General features: G+C 43.8%; 1 protein-coding gene across 1 annotated transcript in view; it reads left to right on the forward strand.

The window, feature by feature from the left end:
- LOC311147074 (cadherin EGF LAG seven-pass G-type receptor 1-like) overlaps positions 1 to 23,863 on the forward strand; it is a 122,460-nt gene that overhangs the window by 48,153 nt on the left and 50,444 nt on the right. Inside the window, exons 2-7 of the mRNA XM_084183693.1 lie at positions 1,123 to 1,291; positions 1,551 to 1,731; positions 2,059 to 2,347; positions 3,907 to 4,129; positions 6,507 to 6,622; positions 9,694 to 9,782. Of these exons, the coding sequence (XP_084039819.1) occupies positions 1,123 to 1,291; positions 1,551 to 1,731; positions 2,059 to 2,347; positions 3,907 to 4,129; positions 6,507 to 6,622; positions 9,694 to 9,782 (1,067 nt within the window). The remainder of the gene's footprint in view (positions 1 to 1,122; positions 1,292 to 1,550; positions 1,732 to 2,058; positions 2,348 to 3,906; positions 4,130 to 6,506; positions 6,623 to 9,693; positions 9,783 to 23,863) is intronic.

The following is a 23,863-nucleotide window of genomic DNA, read 5'->3' on the forward strand; positions in this document are numbered from 1 at the left end:
CCGCAATAACATCTGCTAAACACGTGTATGTGACAAATAACATTTGATTTGATTTGTTCCACAAGTTGAAATCAAGATCAGATTTGTTTAATTATTTAGGTGGAATCAGGTGGAATCACAAGGAGACCTACTTAATTCAATCTACCGTAGCAGAGAGAGAACAATGGCATGACAAACAAGTGGAGCTGCTAAGCTCGGCACAGAGAGAGAATATTGGCAGAGACTGAAGAAAATATAAGCCAGTCCTTCCCAGGTCTCACTGTAACATAATATTTGTCAGGAAATCGCTGTGAGCAGCACACGTCTCTCATTTGCGGGAAGTGTTGGTGGTCACACTCTTGGGGTGCGTCCCAAATTGCACTATATTCCCTATAAAGTGCAGTACTTCTGACCAGAGCCACATGGGCCTTGGTCTAAAGTAATACACTACAAAGGGAGTAGGATGCCATTTGGGATGCACACTAGATCTCCTCTGACAAGAGAGATGTGCCGTTGTCCGCCGTTAGGATTGAGATATTTACTGTACGTAATTAAAGTGTGTTTCTGGACAAGAGGGGGAAAATGCTGACACTTTCATGTCATTGACAGGACAGGTTATTTATTCAAATGATATATGCCTACCAGTGACTACTGGATTTACTCTGTCTACTGTCCCCTGTATAAAGCCCTACTATTATTTTATTTTGCTGCTGCTATTTTATTATTTGCTACCTATTTTTTACTTAACACTTTTTTCTTATTTTCTTAAAACTGCATTGTTGGTTAAGGGCTTGTAAGTAAGCATTTCACTGTAAGGTCTACACCGGTTGTATTCGGCGCATGTGGCAAATACAATTGGATTTGATTCGATTAAATGTCTTTGATCGGGCCAGTTATAATAAAATGTTCTCGTTCATTAACTATTCAACTATTGTGTTTATGTGGTTGAACTGTGGTTGACTCTACTTCTGCTCTGGAATAACTCCACTTAGATGATGATCACTTCTATATTCTACAAAATGCTAAACAAATCTTAATGGCTTCAATTATGTACATTAGTTCTGGTCCGCCTTTTAACTGTTGCTCTGCTCTGTAGTTCATCCATTTAACCCTAGCCTCCCTCTCTCTCCTCCCCCTCCCCAGACGGTATCCATCGGGTCACAGCCCTGTGCACCCTGCGTGTCACCATAATCACAGACGACATGTTGACCAACAGCATCACGGTGCGCCTGGAGAACATGTCTCAGGAGCGCTTCCTTTCCCCTCTGCTGTCCCTCTTCCTGGAGGGTGTGGCAGCCGTGCTCTCCACCAGGTACTTTGTCTGCTCCTACTTAGGGTTCCGGAAGATTCTCAGTATCAGGAGGGAATAATAATCCTCCAACCGGGATTTCTGTCTAACCTGGGAATTTTGGGGAAAGATATTAATTAATTAATTAATTAAATTATATTGAAATGTTGTAACCCTAGCTTCTACTCCATGGAGGTCCATGTAGCCATTCTGTTGCTGCTACAGTACTTCTGCTCCGTATGATCATAAGATTCTCTACTCGCTATTCTCTACTCTCCACCAGCCGCCAGGCCGTCTTTGTGTTCAACATCCAGAACGACACAGACGTGCGCGGCGCCATCCTCAACGTGACCTTCTCGGCGCTGCAGCCAGGGGGCCCCCCAGGGAGGTACTTCCCCTCCGAGGAGCTGCAGGAGCAGATCTACCTGAACCGCACCCTGCTCCGACTAATATCATCACAACAGGTAACCTACTCACAACAGGTTATTTGAATGAATCCCAAATCGACCCCTACCTACCCCATAGGTACTCCTGTAGAACTGGGTCATGGACAGTTGGCACGAAATTGAAGAAAATAATTCTCTGAAACTGGAAGGTACTATCTGAACAATAATACATGTTTGTTGTTGTTTTGAAAAGTTTAGCTACTGTGTGCCCTAATGAACACGACTCATGTTTTCCCAATCTAAGTCAGCCACTGATTCGAAGGAAGGAACGAAAACCTGCGATCTCTGTTACCCATTTCAATTTCTGGATTTGAGCAATTTCCTAATTCGTTGTATCCATTCCAGGTGCTTCCCTTCGACGACAACATCTGCCTGAGGGAGCCGTGTGAGAACTACATGAAGTGTGTGTCTGTGCTGAAGTTTGACAGCTCCCCGCCCTTCATCTCCTCCGACACGGTGCTGTTCCGTCCCATCCACCCCATCAACGGTCTGCGCTGCCGCTGTCCTGCAGGCTTTACCGGGGACTACTGCGAGACGGAGATAGACCTCTGCTACTCAGGACCCTGCAGGAACAACGGGAAGTGTCGCAGCCGAGAGGGAGGCTATACCTGCGAGTGTCAGGAAGACTTCACTGGTGAGTGGCTCCCCTCGGTGAATGAGTTGTTTCTATACTGTATTATCCTTTGCTAGCCTGTTCTTTGAGCTGTTGTGCGGTCTTGCCAAGGGTGTGAAAATGGCCATATTAGTTGGCAAAGTAGCACAAACAGATCTGGGACCAGGCTAATACTTTGCTAGGTCTCTAAGAGCTTTCAATTATATGTAGGTACTGCCTGGTAAGTCACCCCATCCACCATCAGAGTGTAGCTTCCAATTTGGGTGATGCACGCATTTCATGGCAGTCATTTTGGCTGCAGATCAACTCTGGTGTTTGCCAGCAGCAGGATGCGCCCAACCCACTGATGATCCATCAACTACAAATGAACCCTTTACTAAATGGGAAATCATGTGGTCTGTCTCAATGTGATTTATGTTTGAGATGAGGTTGGAATGCTGTCTAGCTGGCAGCCCCAGGTACACGCTATAGTAGGCCCTACTCCCTACTCCTGTCTTTGTGTCTATGAGTGATGGTTGAGGGTCGGAGCTATCAGATGCACTCAGGACGTTTTTATTATGGAGTTTACAGGTCAACTGAACGGGAGCTTTCATCATGATACCACATCTCTCCATCTCGCTGTCCCTACAATGGGGCTGGTAGAATATAATAACAACCCCACCTCTCCTTTCCTCTCTTTCCCTCCTTCACTTCCTTATCAGCTGTAATTACCTGATTATACTACCCTCCACCCCTCCTCTCCTCCAATGGGTGGCCTAGTCTTTGAAGGTCACAGTTCAACCTCAGCTAGTCAGGAGACATTATGTGGGCGATGACAGTGGGGCCTACTGTGTCCGCCTTGGGTTTCCACATTATTCCCACATTACAGGGAAACAGATCCTCCTAATTCTCCTCAAAAAAAGGGATTATACCGCAGAGAGAAGAGTCATTACCAGGGTCCAGACAGGGTCTGAGATCTGATGTTCTGGCATCCTGCACCCCCGTCCATCCCACGCATACCTGGCTGCCCCCCCCCCGGACAGATCTTGTCGTGATGATGGTTGACACAACACTGGAGCTGGAGTTGACGCCGGTGGTTGGCGGCCATCTTAGATAAGGAAACGGATGGACCCATGGGAGTCTGTCAGTGGAGGAATCAGGAATCTGCCTTGGCTGGCCCACTTTGGTCTGCAAACTTGAGCCAGTCAGCCAGTTTCCTGTGGTCTCATAGACAGACAGTCTGTCAGTGGGAAACTGAGCTGTGTATCCGTGGTGGTAATGTGATGTCCAGACCAGTAGTTAGTGTCTGTAACCCTAATTTGCTCCTGGGGCGCCGTATTAGTATGGCTGACCCTGAAAAACAACACGTCACTCCATCTATCCAGTGTATGTGAAAATATAACATTATTATTATTATTGTTATTATTTAGATCCTCCATGAGAACCATTCAGCAGAGCAATATGGAAACAGTGACATCTTTTCAGTGTCTTCTGTCTCTCAGAAATTGGGAATGCAGTCTATGAATATGACTTTTTGTATGTCTGACTGGCTGTATATAACTTTTAAATCATACTATCTCCCTCCTCCCCTCTCTCCCTAGGTGAGCACTGTGAGGTGAACGCCCGGTTAGGGCGGTGTGTCCCGGGGGTGTGTAAGAATGGGGGGAAATGTGTGGACCTGCTGGTGGGGGGGTTCATGTGCCAGTGTCCCCCGGGAGAGTACGAGAAGCCTTACTGTGAGATGACCACTAGGTCATTTCCTGGTCAGTCTTTCATCACCTTCAGAGGACTACGACAGAGGTTCCACTTTACTGTCTCGTTCATGTGAGTACTTGGAAACCATCTATTCTCTCTCTCTCTCTCTCCCTCTCTGTCTCTCTCCCATGAATTGTACTATTCTCCCCATTTACCCTCTCTTCTCGCATCTCCTGTCGATCTTCCCCTCACACACACACAGCTACACAGCCTAGATGTGTTAACAGAGCGACATGCCTATCGTACGTGGTTGCGTGTGTGTAGTAAACTGTAATTTGGTTACAGGGAGTGTTGCACAAAAAACACACTTCACTCAGTTCAGTGTACCAGTTCAGTGGGGCATGTAGAGACATCTTTATTGTGTTGGAGCTCACACAAAAACAACCTTACATTAAACACATGAGAGGGGTGTGTGTGTGTTCACACTCTAATCTGTTGAAACTGCCGTATAGGAAAATGAGCTAAAACACCTTTCATTAGTCAAGGCAGGAACACATAGTGGCTGTCTCTCAAATGACACCATATTCCTGGCCCATAAACTATAGGAAACGACATTCTATGTGGCAGCCCTATGTGGCTCTGATCAAAACTAGTGCACTTGCACAATAGTTTAAAGATTGTGTCAGATCTGTTGCTAGTCCCATTTGAAGTTCTAGGTGGGGTGAGGATCATAAAAGTGGGTTGATGTAAAAGGCAGAGTGTGTGTCAGTGAGAAGCGGTAGAACAGGGTGAAAACAGGAAGTGCCCTGTGATGAGGTACTCTTATCACTGTTTTCTTTTATCGGCTGTATCTTCCTGCCCCCCTCCCCCCTCCGCACATCCCACTACCCTGCTAGCATCTGGTGTCTGACTCTTGTGCCCTCTGTGCCCCTCATAGCATACACGCAGGCAGACACACACACACCCTATGGCAGGGGTTAACAGGGAGATGGGCCACCAGGGCAGGGCATCTACTTCCTCCTTCCTGTCTCTAGACCACTGGTCTTACGACCACTTCCTTATTGTCCTTCAAGTCTCTCTTCCTCAGGAATTTCTCACCCCTTCCTTACACACCTCTCCAACCCCAAATCCCACCTATCATATACACTACATTGCCAAAAGTATGTGGACACCTGCTCATCGAACATCTCATTCCAAAATCATGGGCATTAATATGGAGTTGGTCCCCCCCATTTGCTGCTATAATAGCCTCCACTCTTCTGGGAAGGCTTTCCACTAGATGTTGGAACATTGCTGCGGGGACTTGCTTCCATTCAGCCACAATATTGTTAGTGAGGTCGGGCGCTGATGTTGGGCAATTAGCCCTGGCTCGCAGTTGGCATTCCAATTCATTCCAAAGGTGTTCGATGGGGTTGAGGTCAGGGCTCTGTGCAGGCCAGTCAAGTTCTTCCACACCGATCTCGACAAACCATTTCTGTATGGACCTTGCTTTGTGCACAGGGGTATTGTCATGCTGAAACAGGAAAGGGCCTTCCCCAAACTGTTGCCACAAAGATGGAAGCACAGAATCATCTAGAATGTAATTGTATGCTGTAGCGTTAAGATTTCCCTTCACTGGAACTAAGGGGCCTAGCCCGAACCATGAAAAAGAGCCCCAGACCATTATTCCTCCTCCACCAAACTACAGTTGGCACTATGCATTGGGGCAGGTAGCATTCTCCTGGCATTGCCAAACCCAGATTCGTCCGTTGGACTGCCAGATGGTGAAGCTTGATTCATCACTCCAGAGAATGCGTTTCCACTGCTCCAGAGTCCAATGGCGGCGAGCTTTACACCACTCCAGCCTATGCTTGGCATTGCGCATGGTGATCTTAGGCTTGTGTGCGGCTGCTCGGCCATGGACACCATTTCATAAAGCTCCTGCTGAACAGTTCTTGTGCTGACTCGGCGGTCCTGTTCTGTGCGCTTGTGTGGCCTACCACTTCGCGGCTGAGCCGTTGTTGCTCCTAGACGTTTCCGCGTCACAGTAGCAGCACTTACAGTTGACCGGAGCAGCTCTAGCAGGGCAGAAATTTGACGAACTGACTTGTTGGAAAGGTGGCATCCTATGACAGTGCCACGTTGAAAGTCACTGAGCTCTTCAGTAAGGCCATTCTACTGACAATGTTTGTCTATGGAGATTGCATGGCGGTGTGCTTGATTTTATACACCTGTCAGCAACAGGTGTGGCTGAAATAGACAAATCCACTAATTTGAAGGGGTGTCCTTTTGTATATATAGTGTATCTTATCTGGCAGTTTGGGTTAGATACACAGACTCTGTCACTGAGTTTGTCTAACTATGCCACATACTGTAAAAACCTAATGAATAATTGTTCACAAAAAAAAGAAAGAAGAAAAGAGTTTGACTAACTATGTTTGAGATGTAGGATTTGAATGGGTGCCAGTTTGGCACCAAATGTGTGTTTGACAATAAAAGGTTGACCCTGTGTCCATCTTGTCCCCAGGTTTGCCACCAGAGAGAGGAATGCCCTGCTGCTGTACAATGGGAGATTTAACGAGAAACACGACTTTATCGCCTTGGAGATTATCGAGGAACAGATCCAACTCACCTTCTCTGCAGGTGAGAATGGCAGCAGTGTGTGTGTCCACAGTACAAATAATCATGCTCACACAAAGAGCTGGAAAATGACTTACAAGTTGCTTGTATCAACACTAGCTGATGGCTTGATTAATCAACTCCGCTGTAAGGATATCATTAATGTGGCTTTCACAAACCGCTTGGTAAATACTCTTATCAGCTGAACTCCTTGACCAGTGTGAAACAAACAGTTACAGGATTTCATTAGAATGTGTCCTCTCCATTGTCTGGCTATGCTGCTGTGCCGTTACACCTAGAGATGCATTGGCTTTGGCTGTGTGAAAGGGATGAGTGTTTTACTGTGGTCAGAGAGCAGCTGCTTCCCCCATAACAGAGCCTGGGCAGACTGATTCATGACAGTATAGACACTTAACAAGCCATAAAGACCTACTTACACCTCAGCCCTGCTCAGCCCTGCTCACACACACTCATAAACAGAGGAGCAAGGACTGGGTCACTGCTTCCTCTGGCTCAAACACAAATATGCACGCAAACAAACACAGCTCTTGTTGGATCCACTGCGCTGAGTCTGTCTCACTGCCAATGCCTAGAGAGCCCTGGAGTTTATACCACACAGCCAACGAGAAAAGGCAACGTTGTACTGCAGAAGTCATTGAGTTTCTTCTGATAAAGACACACTAAACACCATGACTAATGGCTCTGTGTAACACAGTTACAGTGTTGCATTACTGTTGACTGAGTCAGTGGGTAAATTCTTCCAGAGGGACTCCTGCCCTTGGTAAACAGTCAGTAAAGCCCTGGGTAAATCTGGTGTGATTGTTGCCCTGCAGACGTTGTGAATGAGAACCATTGACATGGTTGGAAAACCCTGGTGTTCTTACAGTGAGTGTGATTTATGATGACTGTGAGAGCTGGCTGGCTTTGTGAGTCTGGCTGCGTTTTTATTTCCCCATGTTGGAGTTTCATGTTTTAACTTAATGAATGAATGGAGGAGAGAAATAGGTTTCCTTACGTTTATTTGAACTTTGACATACTTAGAGGCTGAAAAATCGTTTTAAAAATGCATGTTCTACGATGACACTACTATATTAGGAGACATTTATCCTTCCTATTAAAGTAGAGCCTACAGGTCTGGCATGCAAGGTTATGTACAGTACCAGTCAAAAGTTTGGACACACCTACTCATTCCAGGGTTTTTCTTTATTTTTACTGTTTTCTACATTGTAGAATAATAGTGAAGACATCAAAACTATGAAATAACACATATCGAATCATGTAGTAACCAAAACAGTGTTAAACAAATCAAAATATATTTGATATTTTAGATTCTTCAAATAATATAATAATATAATATGCCATTTAGCAGACGCTTTTATCCAGAGCGACTTACAGTCATGTGTGCATACATTTTTACGTATGGGTGGTCCCGGGGATCGAACCCACTACCCTGGCGTTACAAGCACCATGCTCTACCAATTGAGCTACAAAGTAGCCACCCTTTGCCTTGATGACAGCTTTGCACACTCTTGACATTCTCTCAACCAGTTTCACCTAGAATGCTTTTCCAACAGTCTTGAAGGAGTTCCCACATATGCTGAGCACTTGTTGGCTGCTTTTCCTTCACTCACCTGGAATGCATTTAAATTAACAGGTGTGCCTTGTTAAAAGTCCATTTGTGGAATTTCTTTCCTTCTTAATGTGTTTGAGCAAATCAGTTGTGTTGTGACAAGGTAGGGGTGGTATACAGAAGATAGCCCTATTTGGTAAAAGACCAAGTCCATATTATGGCAAGACCAGCTCAAATAAGCAAAGAGAAACGACAGTCCATCATTACTTTAAGACATGAAGGTCAGTCAATCCGGAAAATGTCAAGAACATTGAACGTTTCTTCAAGTGCACACAAAAACCATCAAGCGCTATGATGAAACTGGCTCTCACGAGGACCGCCACAGGAATGGAAGACCCAGAGTTACCTCTGCTGCAGAGGATAAGTTCATTAGAGTTACCAGCCTCAGAAATTGCAGCCCAAATAAATCCTTCACAGAGTTCAAGTAACAGACACATCTCAACATCAACTGTTCAGAGGAGACTGTGTGAATCAGGCCTTCATGGTCGAATTGCTGCTAAGAAACTACTACTAAAGGACAGCAATAAGAAGAAGAGACTTGCTTGGGCCAAGAAACACAAGCAATGGACATTAGACCGGTGGAAATGTGTCCTTTGGTCTGGAGTCCAAATTGTAGATTTTTGGTTCCAACCGCCGTGTCTTTGTGAGACGCGGTGTGGGTGAACGGATGATCTCCGCATGTGTATTTCCCACCGTAAAGCATGGAGGAGGAGGTGTTATGGTGTGGGGGTGCTTTGCTGGTGACACTGTCAGTGATTGATTTATTTAGAATTCAAGGCACACTTAACCAGCATGGCTACCACAGCATTCTGCAACGATACACCATCCCATCCGGTTTGGGCTTAGTGGGACTATCATTTGTTTTTCAACAGGACAATGACCCAACACACCTCCAGGCTGTGTAAGGGCTATTTGACCAAGAAGGAGAGTGATGGAGTGCTGCATCAGATGACCGGGCCTCCACAATCCCCCGACCTCAACCCAATTGAGATGGTTTGGGATGAGTCGGACCGCAGAGTGAAGGAAAAGCAGCCAACAAGTGCTCAGCATATGTGGGAACTCCTTCAAGACTGTTGGAAAAGCATTCTAGGTGAAACTGGTTGAGAGAATGTCAAGAGTGTGCAAAGCTGTCATCAAGTCAAAGGGTGGCTACTTTGAAGAATTTAAAATATCAAATATATTTTGATTTATTTAACACTTTTTTGGTTACTACATGATTCCATGTGTTATTTCATAGTTTTGATGTCTTCACTATTATTCTACAATGTAGAAAATAGTAAAAAATAAAGAAAAACCCTGGAATGAGTAGGTGTGTCCAAAGTTTTGACTGGTACTGTACATTCAACAGACAATATGGTATTGAATTAACCACAACCTCTTTTCATCTTTATCGTCTTTCCTATCTTTCCTCGCTCCCTCTTTCTGTCTTTCCCTCTCTCCCCATCACTTTCTCTCCCTCCTCCAGGAGAGGCTAAGACCGTGGTCCATCCCTTTGTTCCCGGAGGGGTCAGTGACGGTCACTGGCACTCTGTCCAGCTGCACTACTACAACAGGGTAAGACACTGCTACACCTTGTTTATCTCTCTGTCTGGTTTGTTTGTTGCTATACATATAAACAGTAAACATATGTTGAAGACAGAAATGTAATGGACACCCCAATGGAGGAGTCTGCATACCTGTCAAGTTCACCTACTCAGATAACCTGGTTGATAGTCTGTTGATATTTTGACCAGCTGTAGATAATTTATTATGGACTATCGAAATAAAGTGTGACTACATTTAAGTACCATATGAATCATAATGATCCTGAATATATCATAACGATCTTATGAGTCGTGTGTGTCCCAGTTAATCATAAGGGAAACATGGCTACGATTTTCCTTACGCTCTTTATAAAAACCAATCTTAAGGAGCATTATAATGCTTATTTCATATTGCGGATCAAATTCACCACCAAAGGTAATCGGATATTAGACGACCTTACATGGCAGTCAATTGCTGGGTGTTATTTTCCCACAAACTTCCATGGCCTCTGGCCCATTGAATTACAATAGCAGACTGACAACATCTACATCATCTACCTCAAATCTATATTATAGACTATGCTTCTCTGAACATGAGAGAGTTTCTTAGCACCGACTTTTAGACTATTTTCCAACCAGCTTCCAGGAAAGCTTATATGTTAACTGGAATGCATGTGCATTGTGTTGAAGCTTTAGTATAGTCTCATACATTTTTGTCACAAAAGACACCGGTTTTTTTAATTTCCAGACTGTCTTTGATTCCCGCTTTCCTTGCTTCCCTAACCCCAGTTTTATCAGATGTGAAATACTGCATTGTGATTGGCCAACCTCCTAGCAGGTTGGGAGACATCCAGGGTCTGGTTGTCTGTGTGTCTGTGTGTCTGTCTGTGTGTGTGTGTGCGTACAGTGGGGTCCAAAATTAATTACACTAATTTTGGACCCCACTGTACGTATAGTTTTGTTCAGCCCCCTCTGAAAGAGTATCTGCCTCTGTTCTGACTGTTCGCCAGGATAGCAGAAAACATTGTTGCATTCTTTTGTTACACTACCTATCAACTAGGCTTGTTTCTACCAGGCATGCTGACACTGACAAGCATTTAGTCTCAGAAATGTAAATAAGAGTTCTTTAGAGCAGCATGGTTGCGTTAAGGTTTTGCATTCATGTATTGTTGTCATTGGTGAATTTAGGCCAAATCCCAACCTTTCTCAATAGGAACCAGTTCTAAAGAAGATGATTATTGTTAACGAGCGACGTATCATGTAGTACTTCGTTCATCTCAATACCTGGCCATGACAACCACAGTATTATTTGCACTGTGCAAACTTAAGGAATGTTGGTTTTCATTGTTCTGTGTGTTGTATTGCGGCTGTTGTGGAGGTATAATACCATGGGAACGGGAGATTAATGTCCATGCTATTGCCAGTCTGGGCATATTTCCTGTTTCTAAACCAAATCCTCCTCTTTCTTACTTGTTTAGTTTCTCCCATGACTGGACCTGTCGCCTTTATGCAACTAGTGTTCTGTCGGCAGCGTAAAACAAACACAAACGCATACACGCAAAGGCGAGCTAACACACACATGTGCACACACGAGATCCGACCCGGGAGCCAAGCGGGTCCTAAATTCTGACTTTTGTCTCGGATCTGGGTCAGGTATGTGCAACTAAAAATGTATTACCGACTGGACCCGATTGGACCCGTCCTCTGTTAATTTAATGTGTGTGAGGTGATGAGAACTGCGCAAGCTTTGTTATGTGTCAGCCAATTGCAACTCAATAAAACGTATCGCTAATGTCCAGCTTAAACAGGTTCCGGCTTCTCACCTCATGTGCGCCTGCTGTTGAGGAGAAAGCCAGTGAAAGGAGCCTTGGCCTAGGCTACTGTTGCTTGTGAAGATGGAGGCCTTTTCCATTGAAGTAAAACAATTCTCAGACAAGGAGAATGTCCGTGGGACAAGTTGGCGCGGCCTTAATGGACTGTGTGCAACTCGCTATTCAGGTTTGATGCAATTTTCTAACTTTTATTTATTTATTTTCATAAATATTATAATTTGTTTTATCATTCATATTATTGTGTATCATTATTACAGGCCTATTTAATAATCTAAACCAATTCTTTAAATAGTCTTTGCAAAAAGTATTTTGTTTCATTTTGTAGAGACATTTTTGTTGGTTAAATTAAGTTCCAACTATATTGTTGTGTTTGCCACAAAATAATAGAATTACCACTAGAGCCTGCTATAGGGCTACTCACACTCAAACCATGAGAAGGAAAAACCAAACAGGGCGAGATGCAAAACGTAATTTAATGCCGCAGTATAATAACCTGTTCGTATTTTCCCTATAAACAAGGTCGACTTACTTTTGATATTACCCTAATAAAGTTAAGAACATTTTGTAAATGTTTGGTGTGGTAGGCTATGGTTATTATTAGGCTTAGCTACTGCAGGCCTGTGAAGGCAGTGCACACCAGCACTCCAACTGACTCCGACAGTTGAAGTTGAGGTGAGGAAGAATGTTTTAGGCCTACCAGAGTTACGCCTTTAATCTAACAATATAATGCTTATCTTTATAAAAAATAATCTAATTGAACATGTACGAATTGGCCTCTTTCTGTACGCCTACAGTGGGGAAAAAATGTATTTAGTCAGCCACCAATTGTGCAAGTTCTCCCACTTAAAAAGATGAGAGAGGCCTGTAATTTGCATCATAGGTACACGTCAACTATGACAGACAAAATGAGAAAAAAATTCCAGAAAATCACATTGTAGGATTTTTAATGAATTTATTTGCAAATTATGGTGGAAAATAAGTATTTGGTCACCTACAAACAAGCAAGATTTCTGGCTCTCACAGACCTGTAACTTCTTCTTTAAGAGGCTCCTCTGTCCTCCACTCGTTACCTGTATTAATGGCACCTGTTTGAACTTGTTATCAGTATAAAAGACACCTGTCCACAACCTCAAACAGTCACACTCCAAACTCCACTATGGCCAAGACCAAAGAGCTGTCAAAGGACACCAGAAACAAAATTGTAGACCTGCACCAGGCTGGGAAGACTGCATCTGCAATAGGTAAGCAGCTTGGTTTGAAGAAATCAACTGTGGGAGCAATTATTAGGAAATGGAAGACATACAAGACCACTGATAATCTCCCTCGATCTGGGGCTCCATGCAAGATCTCACCACATGGGGTCAAAATGATCACAAGAACGGTGAGCAAAAATCCCAGAACCACACGGGGGGACCTAGTGAATGACCTGCAGAGAGCTGGGACCAAAGTAACAAAGCCTACCATCAGTAACACACTACGCCGCCAGGGACTCAAATCCTGCAGTGCCAGACGTGTCCCCCTGCTTAAGCCAGTACATGTCCAGGCCCATCTGAAGTTTGCTAGAGTGCATTTGGATGATCCAGAAGAGGATTGGGAGAATGTCATATGGTCAGATGAAACCAAAATAGAACTTTTTGGTAAAAACTCAACTCGTCGTGTTTGGAGGACAAAGAATGCTGAGTTGCATCCAAAGAACACCATACCTACTGTGAAGCATGGGGGTGGAAACATCATGCTTTGGGGCTGTTTTTCTGCAAAGGGACCAGGACGACTGATCCGTGTAAAGGAAAGAATGAATGGGGCCATGTATCGTGAGATTTTGAGTGAAAACCTCCTTCCATCAGCAAGGGCATTAAAGATGAAACGTGGCTGGGTCTTTCAGCATGACAATGATCCCAAACACACCGCCCGGGCAACGAAGGAGTGGCTTCGTAAGAAGCATTTCAAGGTCCTGGAGTGGCCTAGCCAGTCTCCAGATCTCAACCCCATAGAAAATCTTTGGAGGGAGTTGAAAGTCTGTGTTGCCCAGCGACAGCCCCAAAACATCACTGCTCTAGAGGAGATCTGCATGGAGGAATGGGCCAAAATACCAGCAACAGTGTTGGTCAACACAAAATATAATTGCTAATTTGCTACGTGAGGCTTATTTGATCAAATAGCCATAATGTTTTGGTTGCTTTGAATGTACATATATAAGTGGCCGCACGTGGTATTCCGACAACTTTGAGAAAAACTATTTTATATCAGTTGTGCGTATCTGCCCTCTCATTGGCTTGAATATCCCCACCTGATCCAACCTCCTCACCTCCTTTGCCGACATTTATTCCCATTGTTAGAGTGGTCAGTCCAGTATCTTGTCAGTGTATACACAATCTTTGATCACTATCACTAGCTATCACTAGCTAACAGAAAATATCGTCTAGGTAGCTAACTTGATTCTTCTCACATGTACTACTAAAGTTAAAAAGTGTTGGATTGGTGTAAACATACGCGAGAGAAAGTTTCCTTCCGACATCTATTTTGTACCAGTCTGGGTGCTATTCCTTTTAATTAATCCAAGTCACGTTGAGATTCACCTAATAATTAAACCTAATCTAACCTATGACCTGACAAATCACCTTATGTATTACTGCCCCCAGTTGCAAGAAGTGACACAAAACATTTCACAAAAAACTAGCCTCCCACGCATGCTTTCTATCCCTAGCACTAAAACTAAATATAAATATTTTAATACAACTAAAACTAAATAAAAATGAGCAAATCAGAATTTCAAATAAAAATAGAAAATGAATAGAAATAAAAACTAATTTAAAAACACTATAATAACCTTGCTGTCCAGGAACTCTCTTAAATCTAGGAAGAGGCTACCGCAACCAGGCACGCTGGCATCTTATGTTATACATCACCCCAGTCAGATTGAGAACAGCCAAACCTGGTCCTGACAGTCCAGATAGGATCCAATCTGGACTTCATCTAAAGCCAGACTAAGCTCAGAAGACCTATCACTTTCTACATCAGAGCCTTTGAGAACTTATAAAGGGATACTCTATGTCTGCGTTCCACGTGGCATCCTATTCCATACACAGTGCACTACTTTTGACCAGAGCTCTATGGGCCCAGGTCAAACATAGTGCACTATGTAGGGATTGCGGTGCCATTTGGGACACAGTCTATGATATTTTTATGGCCTACTCAAGGCACCGGTTAGATTAAGGGTTGTCCAAATCAGAGTGGAGAGGCCCAGTCACCCCAAACATACCCTAACAGTCTGCTCTGAGTTATGGGGTCAGGGGCTGAGGGTGTAGGGGTGCCCCTGCACGCACCCGTTCCCCTTTCTCCCCAAACCATAGGTCAGAGGCCACAAGGGGATGGGCTATGAGGGGCATTGGGTCTCCGTGGTAACAGACACACTTGCATTGTGCTTGGTGATTTACGGTGGTGTGTGTGTGGTGCGTAGACTCCCTTTTTAGTGTCAGACTTGTCAATAGTTGTGGTCTGGACGGAGTAGTCTAGAGGACATGATGTTATTTACACTTTACAGTATAGCATGCTCTTAGCCACATTCCCAGACACAGACAGGCCTAGCTAGCTCTAATCACACTGCTGCATCGAAGCCCTCATCTGAAACTCATACTCTGACTCATAGAGATGGTGATAACATAGCCTTTATAGATATGGGTCTTTATTAGTGCATGCCATAGGCTCTAGGCTTGTTCGTATAGTAGACAAGATATGCTTATAAGTCCTGTGCCATTATTTTATATTATATGATTTTATAGTAGGAAGAATATAATTGAATTTAGCTGAATAAAATAGAATGGATATTTTTCCCATTCGGGAGCGATGTTGAGCTTAAAAGTAATCATTTGAAACAGGTCCTATATGCTAGATGTAGAGTTATTTCGCAACTTTAGGCTGTTGATGATTTGAGAAAGTCGCAAAAAAACATTGCGCTCTGTTCCTTGCCTCAGGCTGCACACGCTGTTTTCTCATTAAGTGATCATATTTTCACACATCAGACTATTCTCAATTGAATCTTGTCTTTACTAATATGTAAAATGAGTTTTGATTTAGAATGGCCCATTATCAAATGGGCAGGAACAGGGGCAGGGGAAAAAATAAATGTAATCTGTATGCACTCGAATCCCTATCCTGCCGGTTCGTTTTTTTCCATCATGCCAGGTAGGCTACTCTGGTTATTTCACTCCACCCATCAACCACTGTTTGAGGAGCATGCATCCTTTCGCTACGTGACAGGTGATATTCTGCCCGAACTCTGTATGCCATGGGCTCTCCAACCCTGTTCCTGCAGCTACCCAGTGCTTAATTTGGGAAACCAAGTGAAATCTGTTCGGGAACATCAATAGTAACATGTTTTCACAATGAAACATGGGCTATTTCATTAAACTGTTGACATCCCCTCTCTCTGCATGCTGGAGAAAGTAATGAAGGAGAGAGGGGAGGAGATGGAAACGCACAGTAGTGAGATATTCTGTAGCTAAAGGTAATGTGTCTGCCTATTAATTATGAAAAAAAAAAAAAAGCCCTATATTACTAGGGTATTCAAAATAAAATACAAATTCACTGTAATTGTAGGCTAACTCTGAATTTGTTTAATTTAGGCTAGAACAATTATGTACCAAAGATCTCTTAAATCAGTCTTTTTGTATGTTTTTCTGCCATGTGTAATATGATGTTGAGATATTCTGTAGCTAAAGGTCATGTGTCAGCCTATTAATTATGAAAATATAAAAAATGCCCTATTACTAGGCTATTCAAATACAAATTAACTATAATTGTAGGCTAACTCTGTAAGCCGCCCTGCACAATCAATGAACCAACAGCATCGCCTAGGTCATAAAAAAATATGCAGTACGTAATATGCGGTAGGCTATGTATTGGTAGGCTTTTTTTCGTGCTTGGGCTCATATATAGGCCTATGCATAAGCTCTAATTTGTATATGGATGTTTTGAATTAATCATCACCTTAGAAAGTGCTGTCCATTTTGTTGTGTTAGGCTTTGAAACAACAAACAGGTTTTCCACTCAGTTTCAACCTGTTGTTGAACTTCTTTGTTCAAATTGATCAATCACAGTGAGGTGAGTTTTAAAAGCATGACACTGTTTTGATGATGAGTGTTTGATGTGATGTCAGAGTGGTTAGAGGGACAATAGAGCCCTGAGTACCAGACCATTAGAGACCCGATTGAGGTTAGCGAGTTGGGTACTACCAACGCATGTCCAGAGTGTATAAGAGGAGATTACTGTGACTCAACGGTCACATGGATTTATACTGCGGTCTTGACTCATGACTGCTGGTGTGGCGGTAATACGGTCACCGCAACAGCCCTAACCCCAGGACACTTCAACGGGTGACTATCCAGGAAAATCAAGAAAAAGGAGCACTCTGTTTCTGCATTGATATGAGTATTTATTGGGGCATACAACAAGCTTAGGTTTCGGCATAAATTGCCTTAATCAAGCCTGATTTTGATGTTTTTTTGAGCACCTGATTCCCTTTTTTGTTCAAGCTGGCTTGAATTGGTTTGTGTACGCTTTCTTCCCATTGTCTTACAGTGCTGTTAGGCTGCTGTAATAAAGAAAACAGGTTCTGGAGGCTCAGTTGGTCGGAGTAGGAGTTGGAACTTGGTGCTTCCTGAACACCAGAGTTGTCGGTTAAACTGCATGAGTTGCAACAGTGAATATTCATCTCCTTGGACAGTGGCTACTCCCTAAATGTCTGAGGGGTTAAATGTATGTTTTCTAGGTTAAAGCCAGTCTCTATGTCTCTTAGGGGAGTGTTTTAAAGGAAGCCAGCTTGTTATTATTTTGTATGTCTTGACGCACATTACTCCAGAGCTCAAAGGCAGAGTTTATCATCAGTGATAGCACCTCAGAACAGTTAAGAAGGCTCCATTCACTGCTCACAGCTGGACTCATGATCATAAACTCTGAGTGAGTTAAACTGTGTATATTTAAAATGGGAGTCATATCTGCCATTGGTTTTGTAGGGAGATACTATTTGTGGTTCACTATATTAGTATAGAAGTTGATATAATACCTGGAGTTGTTTAGGAACTTTTATTTAGACCATTTTAGTGCTGAGCCGAGAACATACAGAATAATCCAGTCACTGAGATCTAAATGAGCAGAAACAATTTCTCTCAAACATCCATGCACATACACACTCCCTGTCATGCAGACACAGACAATCACACACCTACAGACACACACACACACTTACACTAGACTAGCGGATGCACTGTTGGTGCTGTAGTCCACACACACACACACACACACACACACACACACACACACACACACACACACACACACACACACACGCACACACACACTAGTTGCAGATCTTAATGGATTTAACACATCCCTCTCTCTCCCATGGTCTACCCAGGACAGCCTGCACCTGCTGGGGTCCAGTGGGGTGCTGGGGGTCCCTCTTTATACTGCCTGGCTGGAGCTGACACACAAGGAGGTACAGTAGCATGGCCTCTAGTGTCTTAGCTCTAGTACTGGTGTTAGTTCTAGTACTGCAAGTACTGGTGGTAGTACTAGTCTTGGGGTTAGTCTGGCTCTAGTCTCATCTCTGGTCTGGCTCTAGTCGTGGTCTAGTCTTGCGGTGGTTCTGTGGTTAGGTTGGTTCTAGTCCACGGTGTGTTATCCAACATGTTGTCGAGTGTTTCACAAGTTTGCATGTCTTTACAGACTCCATTCTTTAACAGAGTTACTTCGCTTCTTGCCGTAGGTTTCCATTTGATTCTCATTCATTTCACTGTAGCTACATTTTCCTTCACTGAAAACACAATGCTCACCCATTAAACCTGTGTGTTTGTGTTCGTCGACATCTCTGCCTATGTATGCTGCAGCCTCTCAAACACCTACAGGGAATCTTGCAGGAGCGCTGAGCACTATGAGCTACAAGCACCTACTGTAGCGCTCAGCAGAGGACGGGTTCAAATGGAGGGGTTTATTGTGAAGTGAGGAGTCAGATTTCAGCCAATCACCAGTCAGAATGGCCCTGACACACAGAGAGGGATCTCGTTCCCCGCTGACATATTTTCTCTAATAGGGCTGGTCATGTGACCAAGGGAGCGAACAGGAGCAGGAGCAGTAGGATTAAAGAGATTCTCCGGTACTTTTGTGTACTTTTTAGCCAGTAGTTCTGAAAGTAGCTCTCACAAGCCAAATGTGGTCCCCGAAAATTGCGTACTACGTCACATATGTGCAGATACTGTCTGTACACCTCGTCATTGCTCTCTCGCTCTGCTATGTGTGCATCTTGCTAGCTGTCACTCAAATGTAGAGGGGCTGAAGCTTATTGGCTAGAACTCTAATTGCTAGAGGTCTGGCCCATGTGGGGGAAAATGTAGGGAAAATGGCGCAGCACAGCTTTCAGATAAACAGTCGCTCTCAAACTAGGTATTTCGTGGCTAATTGAGATAAGACAGTAATTCTGCTCATTGATTATCCATGTATGAACTACACATTGACACATCCAGTCCAAAGCGGTTGGTTTAAAAAAATACTTAAAGTTCAAAGCCAAAGTTGCAGATCATGTCTTTAATATCGGCAGGAATTCTATCTTGTATCTGTTGGCAGACCTGCTCTTGTAGCCAGGCAATACAGCACTATGAGCCTAGGGCGATGTGTGTGTGTGTGTGTGTGTGCGTGTGTGCGTGTGTGCGTGTGTGTGTGTGTGTGTGTCAGCCCAGCCTGTTGACAGCTGTCTGCCATGAATGAAGTTTCTCTGTCTCCTTGTCCCTGTCTGTACCTGTACTCTCTTAACTGAGTGAATATTGACGTTGGCAGGATTAGGAGCTGGGTGCTTTCTGTCAGTGTGGATGAGACTCTCTCTGTAATGGTTAATGTCCTCAATTTGATTACCTCTCAGTGATAATAAGGATACTTTGGGATAATTGACTTGTTAATAGGAGCGATTCATTGGGATTTATTTATTAAAGATGGCTACAATAAAGGGATTGTGTGAAGGATTAAAATGTAGACCTTCCCAACCTCTCCAGCTGTATTGGTTCCAGCGCTGTGTATGCATAAGACCAGGGCATGAGGACCTAGCCGTAGTGTGTGTGTCTACTTGTGAGTTACAGTAGTAGAAAACCCCAGATGTTTAGACAGTGTGTCATAAATCTGCCAGACTCCACCTGCATTCATGGCTGCCTCTTCCTCCCTCCCCCAATCCCTCTCTCCATCCCTCTCTCCCTCCCTCTATCCCTCTTTTACTGTCCCTCTCTCCCGGTCTCTCTTTCTCGATCTCTCCCTCTGTCTGTCTCTTTGTCTATCACACACTCCCTTGTTCTCTCTATACCTCCCTCCCTCTGTGTTCTAATCTAGGGGTATTTTGTATGTTTGCCCACTGACAAAGAAATGATCAGTCTATAATTTTAATGGTAGGTTTATTTGAACAGTGAGAGACAGAATAACAACAAAAAAGTAGTATTTGACCCCCTCTCAATCAGAAAGATTTCTGGCTCCCAGGTGTCTTTTATACAGGTAACGAGCTGAGATTAGGAGCACACTCTTAAAGGGAGTGCCCCTAATCTCAGTTTCTTACCTGTATAAAAGACACCTGGGAGCCAGAAATCTTTCTGCAATCAATCAATCAATCAGATTACAAACTCTCCACCATGGCCAAGACCAAAGAGCTCTCCAAGGATGTCAGGGACAAGATTGTAGACCTACACAAGGCTGGAATGGGCTACAAGACCATCGCCAAGCAGCTTGGTGAGAAGGTGACAACAGTTGGTGCGATTATTCGCTAATGGAAGAAACACAAAAGAACTGTCAATCTCCCTCGGCCTGGGGCTTCATGCAAGATCTCACCTCGTGGAGTTGCAATGATCATGAGAATGGTGAGGAATCAGCCCAGAACTACACGGGAGGATCTTGTCGATGATCTCAAGGCAGCTGGGACCATAGTCACCAAGAAAACAATTGGTAACACACTACGCCGTGAAGGACTGAAATCCTGCAGCGCCCGCAAGGTCCCCCTGCTCAAGAAAGCACATATACAGGGCCATCTGAAGTTTGCCAATGAACATCTGAATGATTCAGAGGAGAACTGGGTGAAAGTGTTGTGGTCAGATGAGACCAAAATCGAGCTGTTTGGCATCAACTCAACTCGCCGTGTTTGGAGGAGGAGGAATGCTGCCTATGAACCCAAAACACCATCCCCACCGTCAAACATGGAGGTGGAAACATTATGCTTTGGGGGTGTTTTTCTGCTAAGGGGACAGGACAACTTCACTGCATCAAAGGGACGATGGACCTTAATCCCATAGAAAATCTGTGGAGCTGAAGATTCGAGTTGCCAAACGTCAGCCTCGAAACCTTAATGACTTGGAGAAGATCTGCAAAGAGGAGTAGAACAAAATCCCTCCTGAGGTGTGTGCAAACCTGGTGGCCAACTACAAGAAACGTCTGACCTCTGATTGCCAACAAGGGTTTTGCCACCCAAGTACTAAGTCATGTTTTGCAGAGGGGTCAAATACTTAATTCCCTCAATAAAATGCAAATCAATTTATAACATTTTTGACATGCGTTTTTCTGGATTGTTTTGTTGTTATTCTGTCTCTCACTGTTCAAATAAACCTACCATTAAAATTATAGACTGATCATATCTTTGTCAGCGGGCAAACATACAAAATCAGCAGGGGATCAAATACTTTTTTTCCCTCACTGTACTTCAGGGGGTCCGCGAAAATACTGTATATATACAAAAAAAGTGGGGGCAAAATATGTTTTTATGAGTATCGCTAGCAACAACAGAATAAATGAATGTTTAATTACATACCTACAGTAGAAAAGAGGATAATATCTTATTTCTAATGTCAACTTTATTTCTCAACTCCTAATATTGAGCAAATTACACTCATTGGAGCTAATTACACTCTCTGGAGTATCTGACAAAGGCTTTGATAAAGCACCTGTGAGTACAAGTTTCGCTGGCTGATGGTAAGCTTTCTTGACTTAATTAATTTTTGCAAAAACATGACTAACCTCTGTTTAACCAGCTAAACCGACACTATTAGCAAAAATGTGTTTGGAGCTACCTTTCTGTCTAATAGGCTAAATAAATAGAAAAATAAGGTCAAAATAATAAAAAACGATCTACCAAATCTATTGATTTTAAAATGTTGATTACTTCTCCTTACCATTCACCTGATGATAAGACAAGGCGTGAAAATATTTTTGTTTGATAACATATGATTGGGGTCCCTTGGTCGCCGGTTTGCCTGAGTGGCGGTCCCTGGGCAAGAAATAGTTGAAAACCCCTGTTGTATAACCTGTGTCCTATTCCAGACCAATTGCTGTTTGGCACTGAGGGAGCCAGAGATTCCACACAGCTCATGTAGCATGACTCAATGTTAGAGAGAGAGGAGGGAGAGCGTGGTCAGGAGAAAGAGAACTAGGGAGGGAGGGTGAGGGTGATACGAAGGGATTTATTATTAGTGCTGTAAACAACTGGCACCTGTCTCTGTCTTTTGCTCCCCCTCTCTCTCTCTATCTCTCTCTCTCTCTCTCTCTCTCTCTCTCTCTCTCTCTCTCTCTCTCGCTCTCTCTCCCTTTCCTCCCTTACTTGCTCTGTCCATTTCTCTTACACATAAGCCGTGTTAATGTGTAACAGCATTCACTGCCAGACATTCTTATGGGTGTTTGATGCTTTCAGTACTCCTAGGCTTGTATAAAACATGTATTACAGTAACCTTTCACACCTACAGTGGGGAGTTTGTAGGAAGATAGGAATCTCACAGATATTCCAACTAGCTCCAGATTTCGATAACGGCTCACGGGATTCATATGATAGAGAGAGACTCCATATTTGAAGGTTTCCTATTCCTCAGTATGTCATTTGTTCGGCTCAAGGTATTCAGAGGACAATACTGCTGTCCATCTGCCATCGCCCTGAGAAAGAGCAGAACACTTATATATGTGTGTTTTCTAGAGAAGGCATCAGGGTAACATATAGGGTTGAACGTCCGCCTCATGTCCTGTGGGAGAGAGCGCAACATTGTCATCCACTGTATATCATCAGGCTGTGTGTGTGTGTAAAAATTGCCTGAATTGACGCGATAACGATCAATAGAAAGATACGTTTATAACGTTGTGCACCACAGTTTATTTTAGTATCCTTTAAATTACAACTACTAGTTTTCCCATTAATAATCACCCATATTGGCAAACTTATTTAACTTAAAACTTCACATTTTTCTAGCATAGGCTACTTATCGTAATGAACAATATCAGCAAAATGCCTGCGATAAGTGATCGGCATGGTCGGTGTCGATAATTTTAGGTTTATCGTCCCAGCTGTAGTGTGTGTGTTTGGGGGGGGGGGGGGTGTATGAATTATTGACAGCTCTAGGTTTACAGTGCCAGAGGGCAGGTGAGGTAATGGTCTGAGAACACATGGGGACGTCACAGCTACACCGACACCCTACCCCGCACACGACAGGCACAGATACACACCAAACCAAACACACACATTCATACACACACAAGGCATGCACACACACACACACATTTGCCTTTCCCCTCCCTTCGTAGGAGCACACAAAGCAAAGGATGGCAGGAGATCTAGCTTTTTTTTTTATTCTGGAAGTTGGTATGAGAGAGAGAGTCAGACAAAGGGAGAGAAAGAGAGGGCGAGAGAGAGGCGATTGCATTTCCTCAGTGAAACCCAAGTAAAATCAGATCCTTTGCTCCCAACTTCCTTTATTATGAAAATACCCCCGCTCACCCTTTCCTCGCCTCCGCTAGCAACGTCCTGCAGTGTGGGCCTGACACACACACCCACTTACTTACTTGAGGTAGTCCATCGTATCCGATGATGACTTCCACTACTGCTTGTGGGTTTGCTGATGACTGTATAATCAGATGTGGGATGCACACTGTCTGCCACAGACAGAGCACACAAAGGCCTGTCCTGTTGATGCTGGTGCAGGCATATGTCTTCTCTGTCGATCCTCTGGCATCCGGATGGCATGGCCGAGCCATCTAAGCTTGTGGTGTGTGATGGACGCCTCAATGCTCCTGTAGTTGGTTCTCTGTAGGATCTCTGAGTGTGGAACACGGTCCTGCCAGGTCACTTTCAAAATGCATTGGAGGCATTTTATGTGAAAGGACTCCAGTTGTTTTAAGTGTCGGCTGTAGACTGTCAATGTTTCACATCCATAAAGGAGTGTAGATACACACACTGCCTGGTAGACTGCAACTTTGGTGTGTAGGTTGTTAAAAACCCTTTTCC

Source organism: Coregonus lavaretus (assembly GCF_964263955.1).
Source record: "Coregonus lavaretus genome assembly, chromosome: 19".
Lineage (NCBI taxonomy): Eukaryota > Metazoa > Chordata > Actinopteri > Salmoniformes > Salmonidae > Coregonus > Coregonus lavaretus.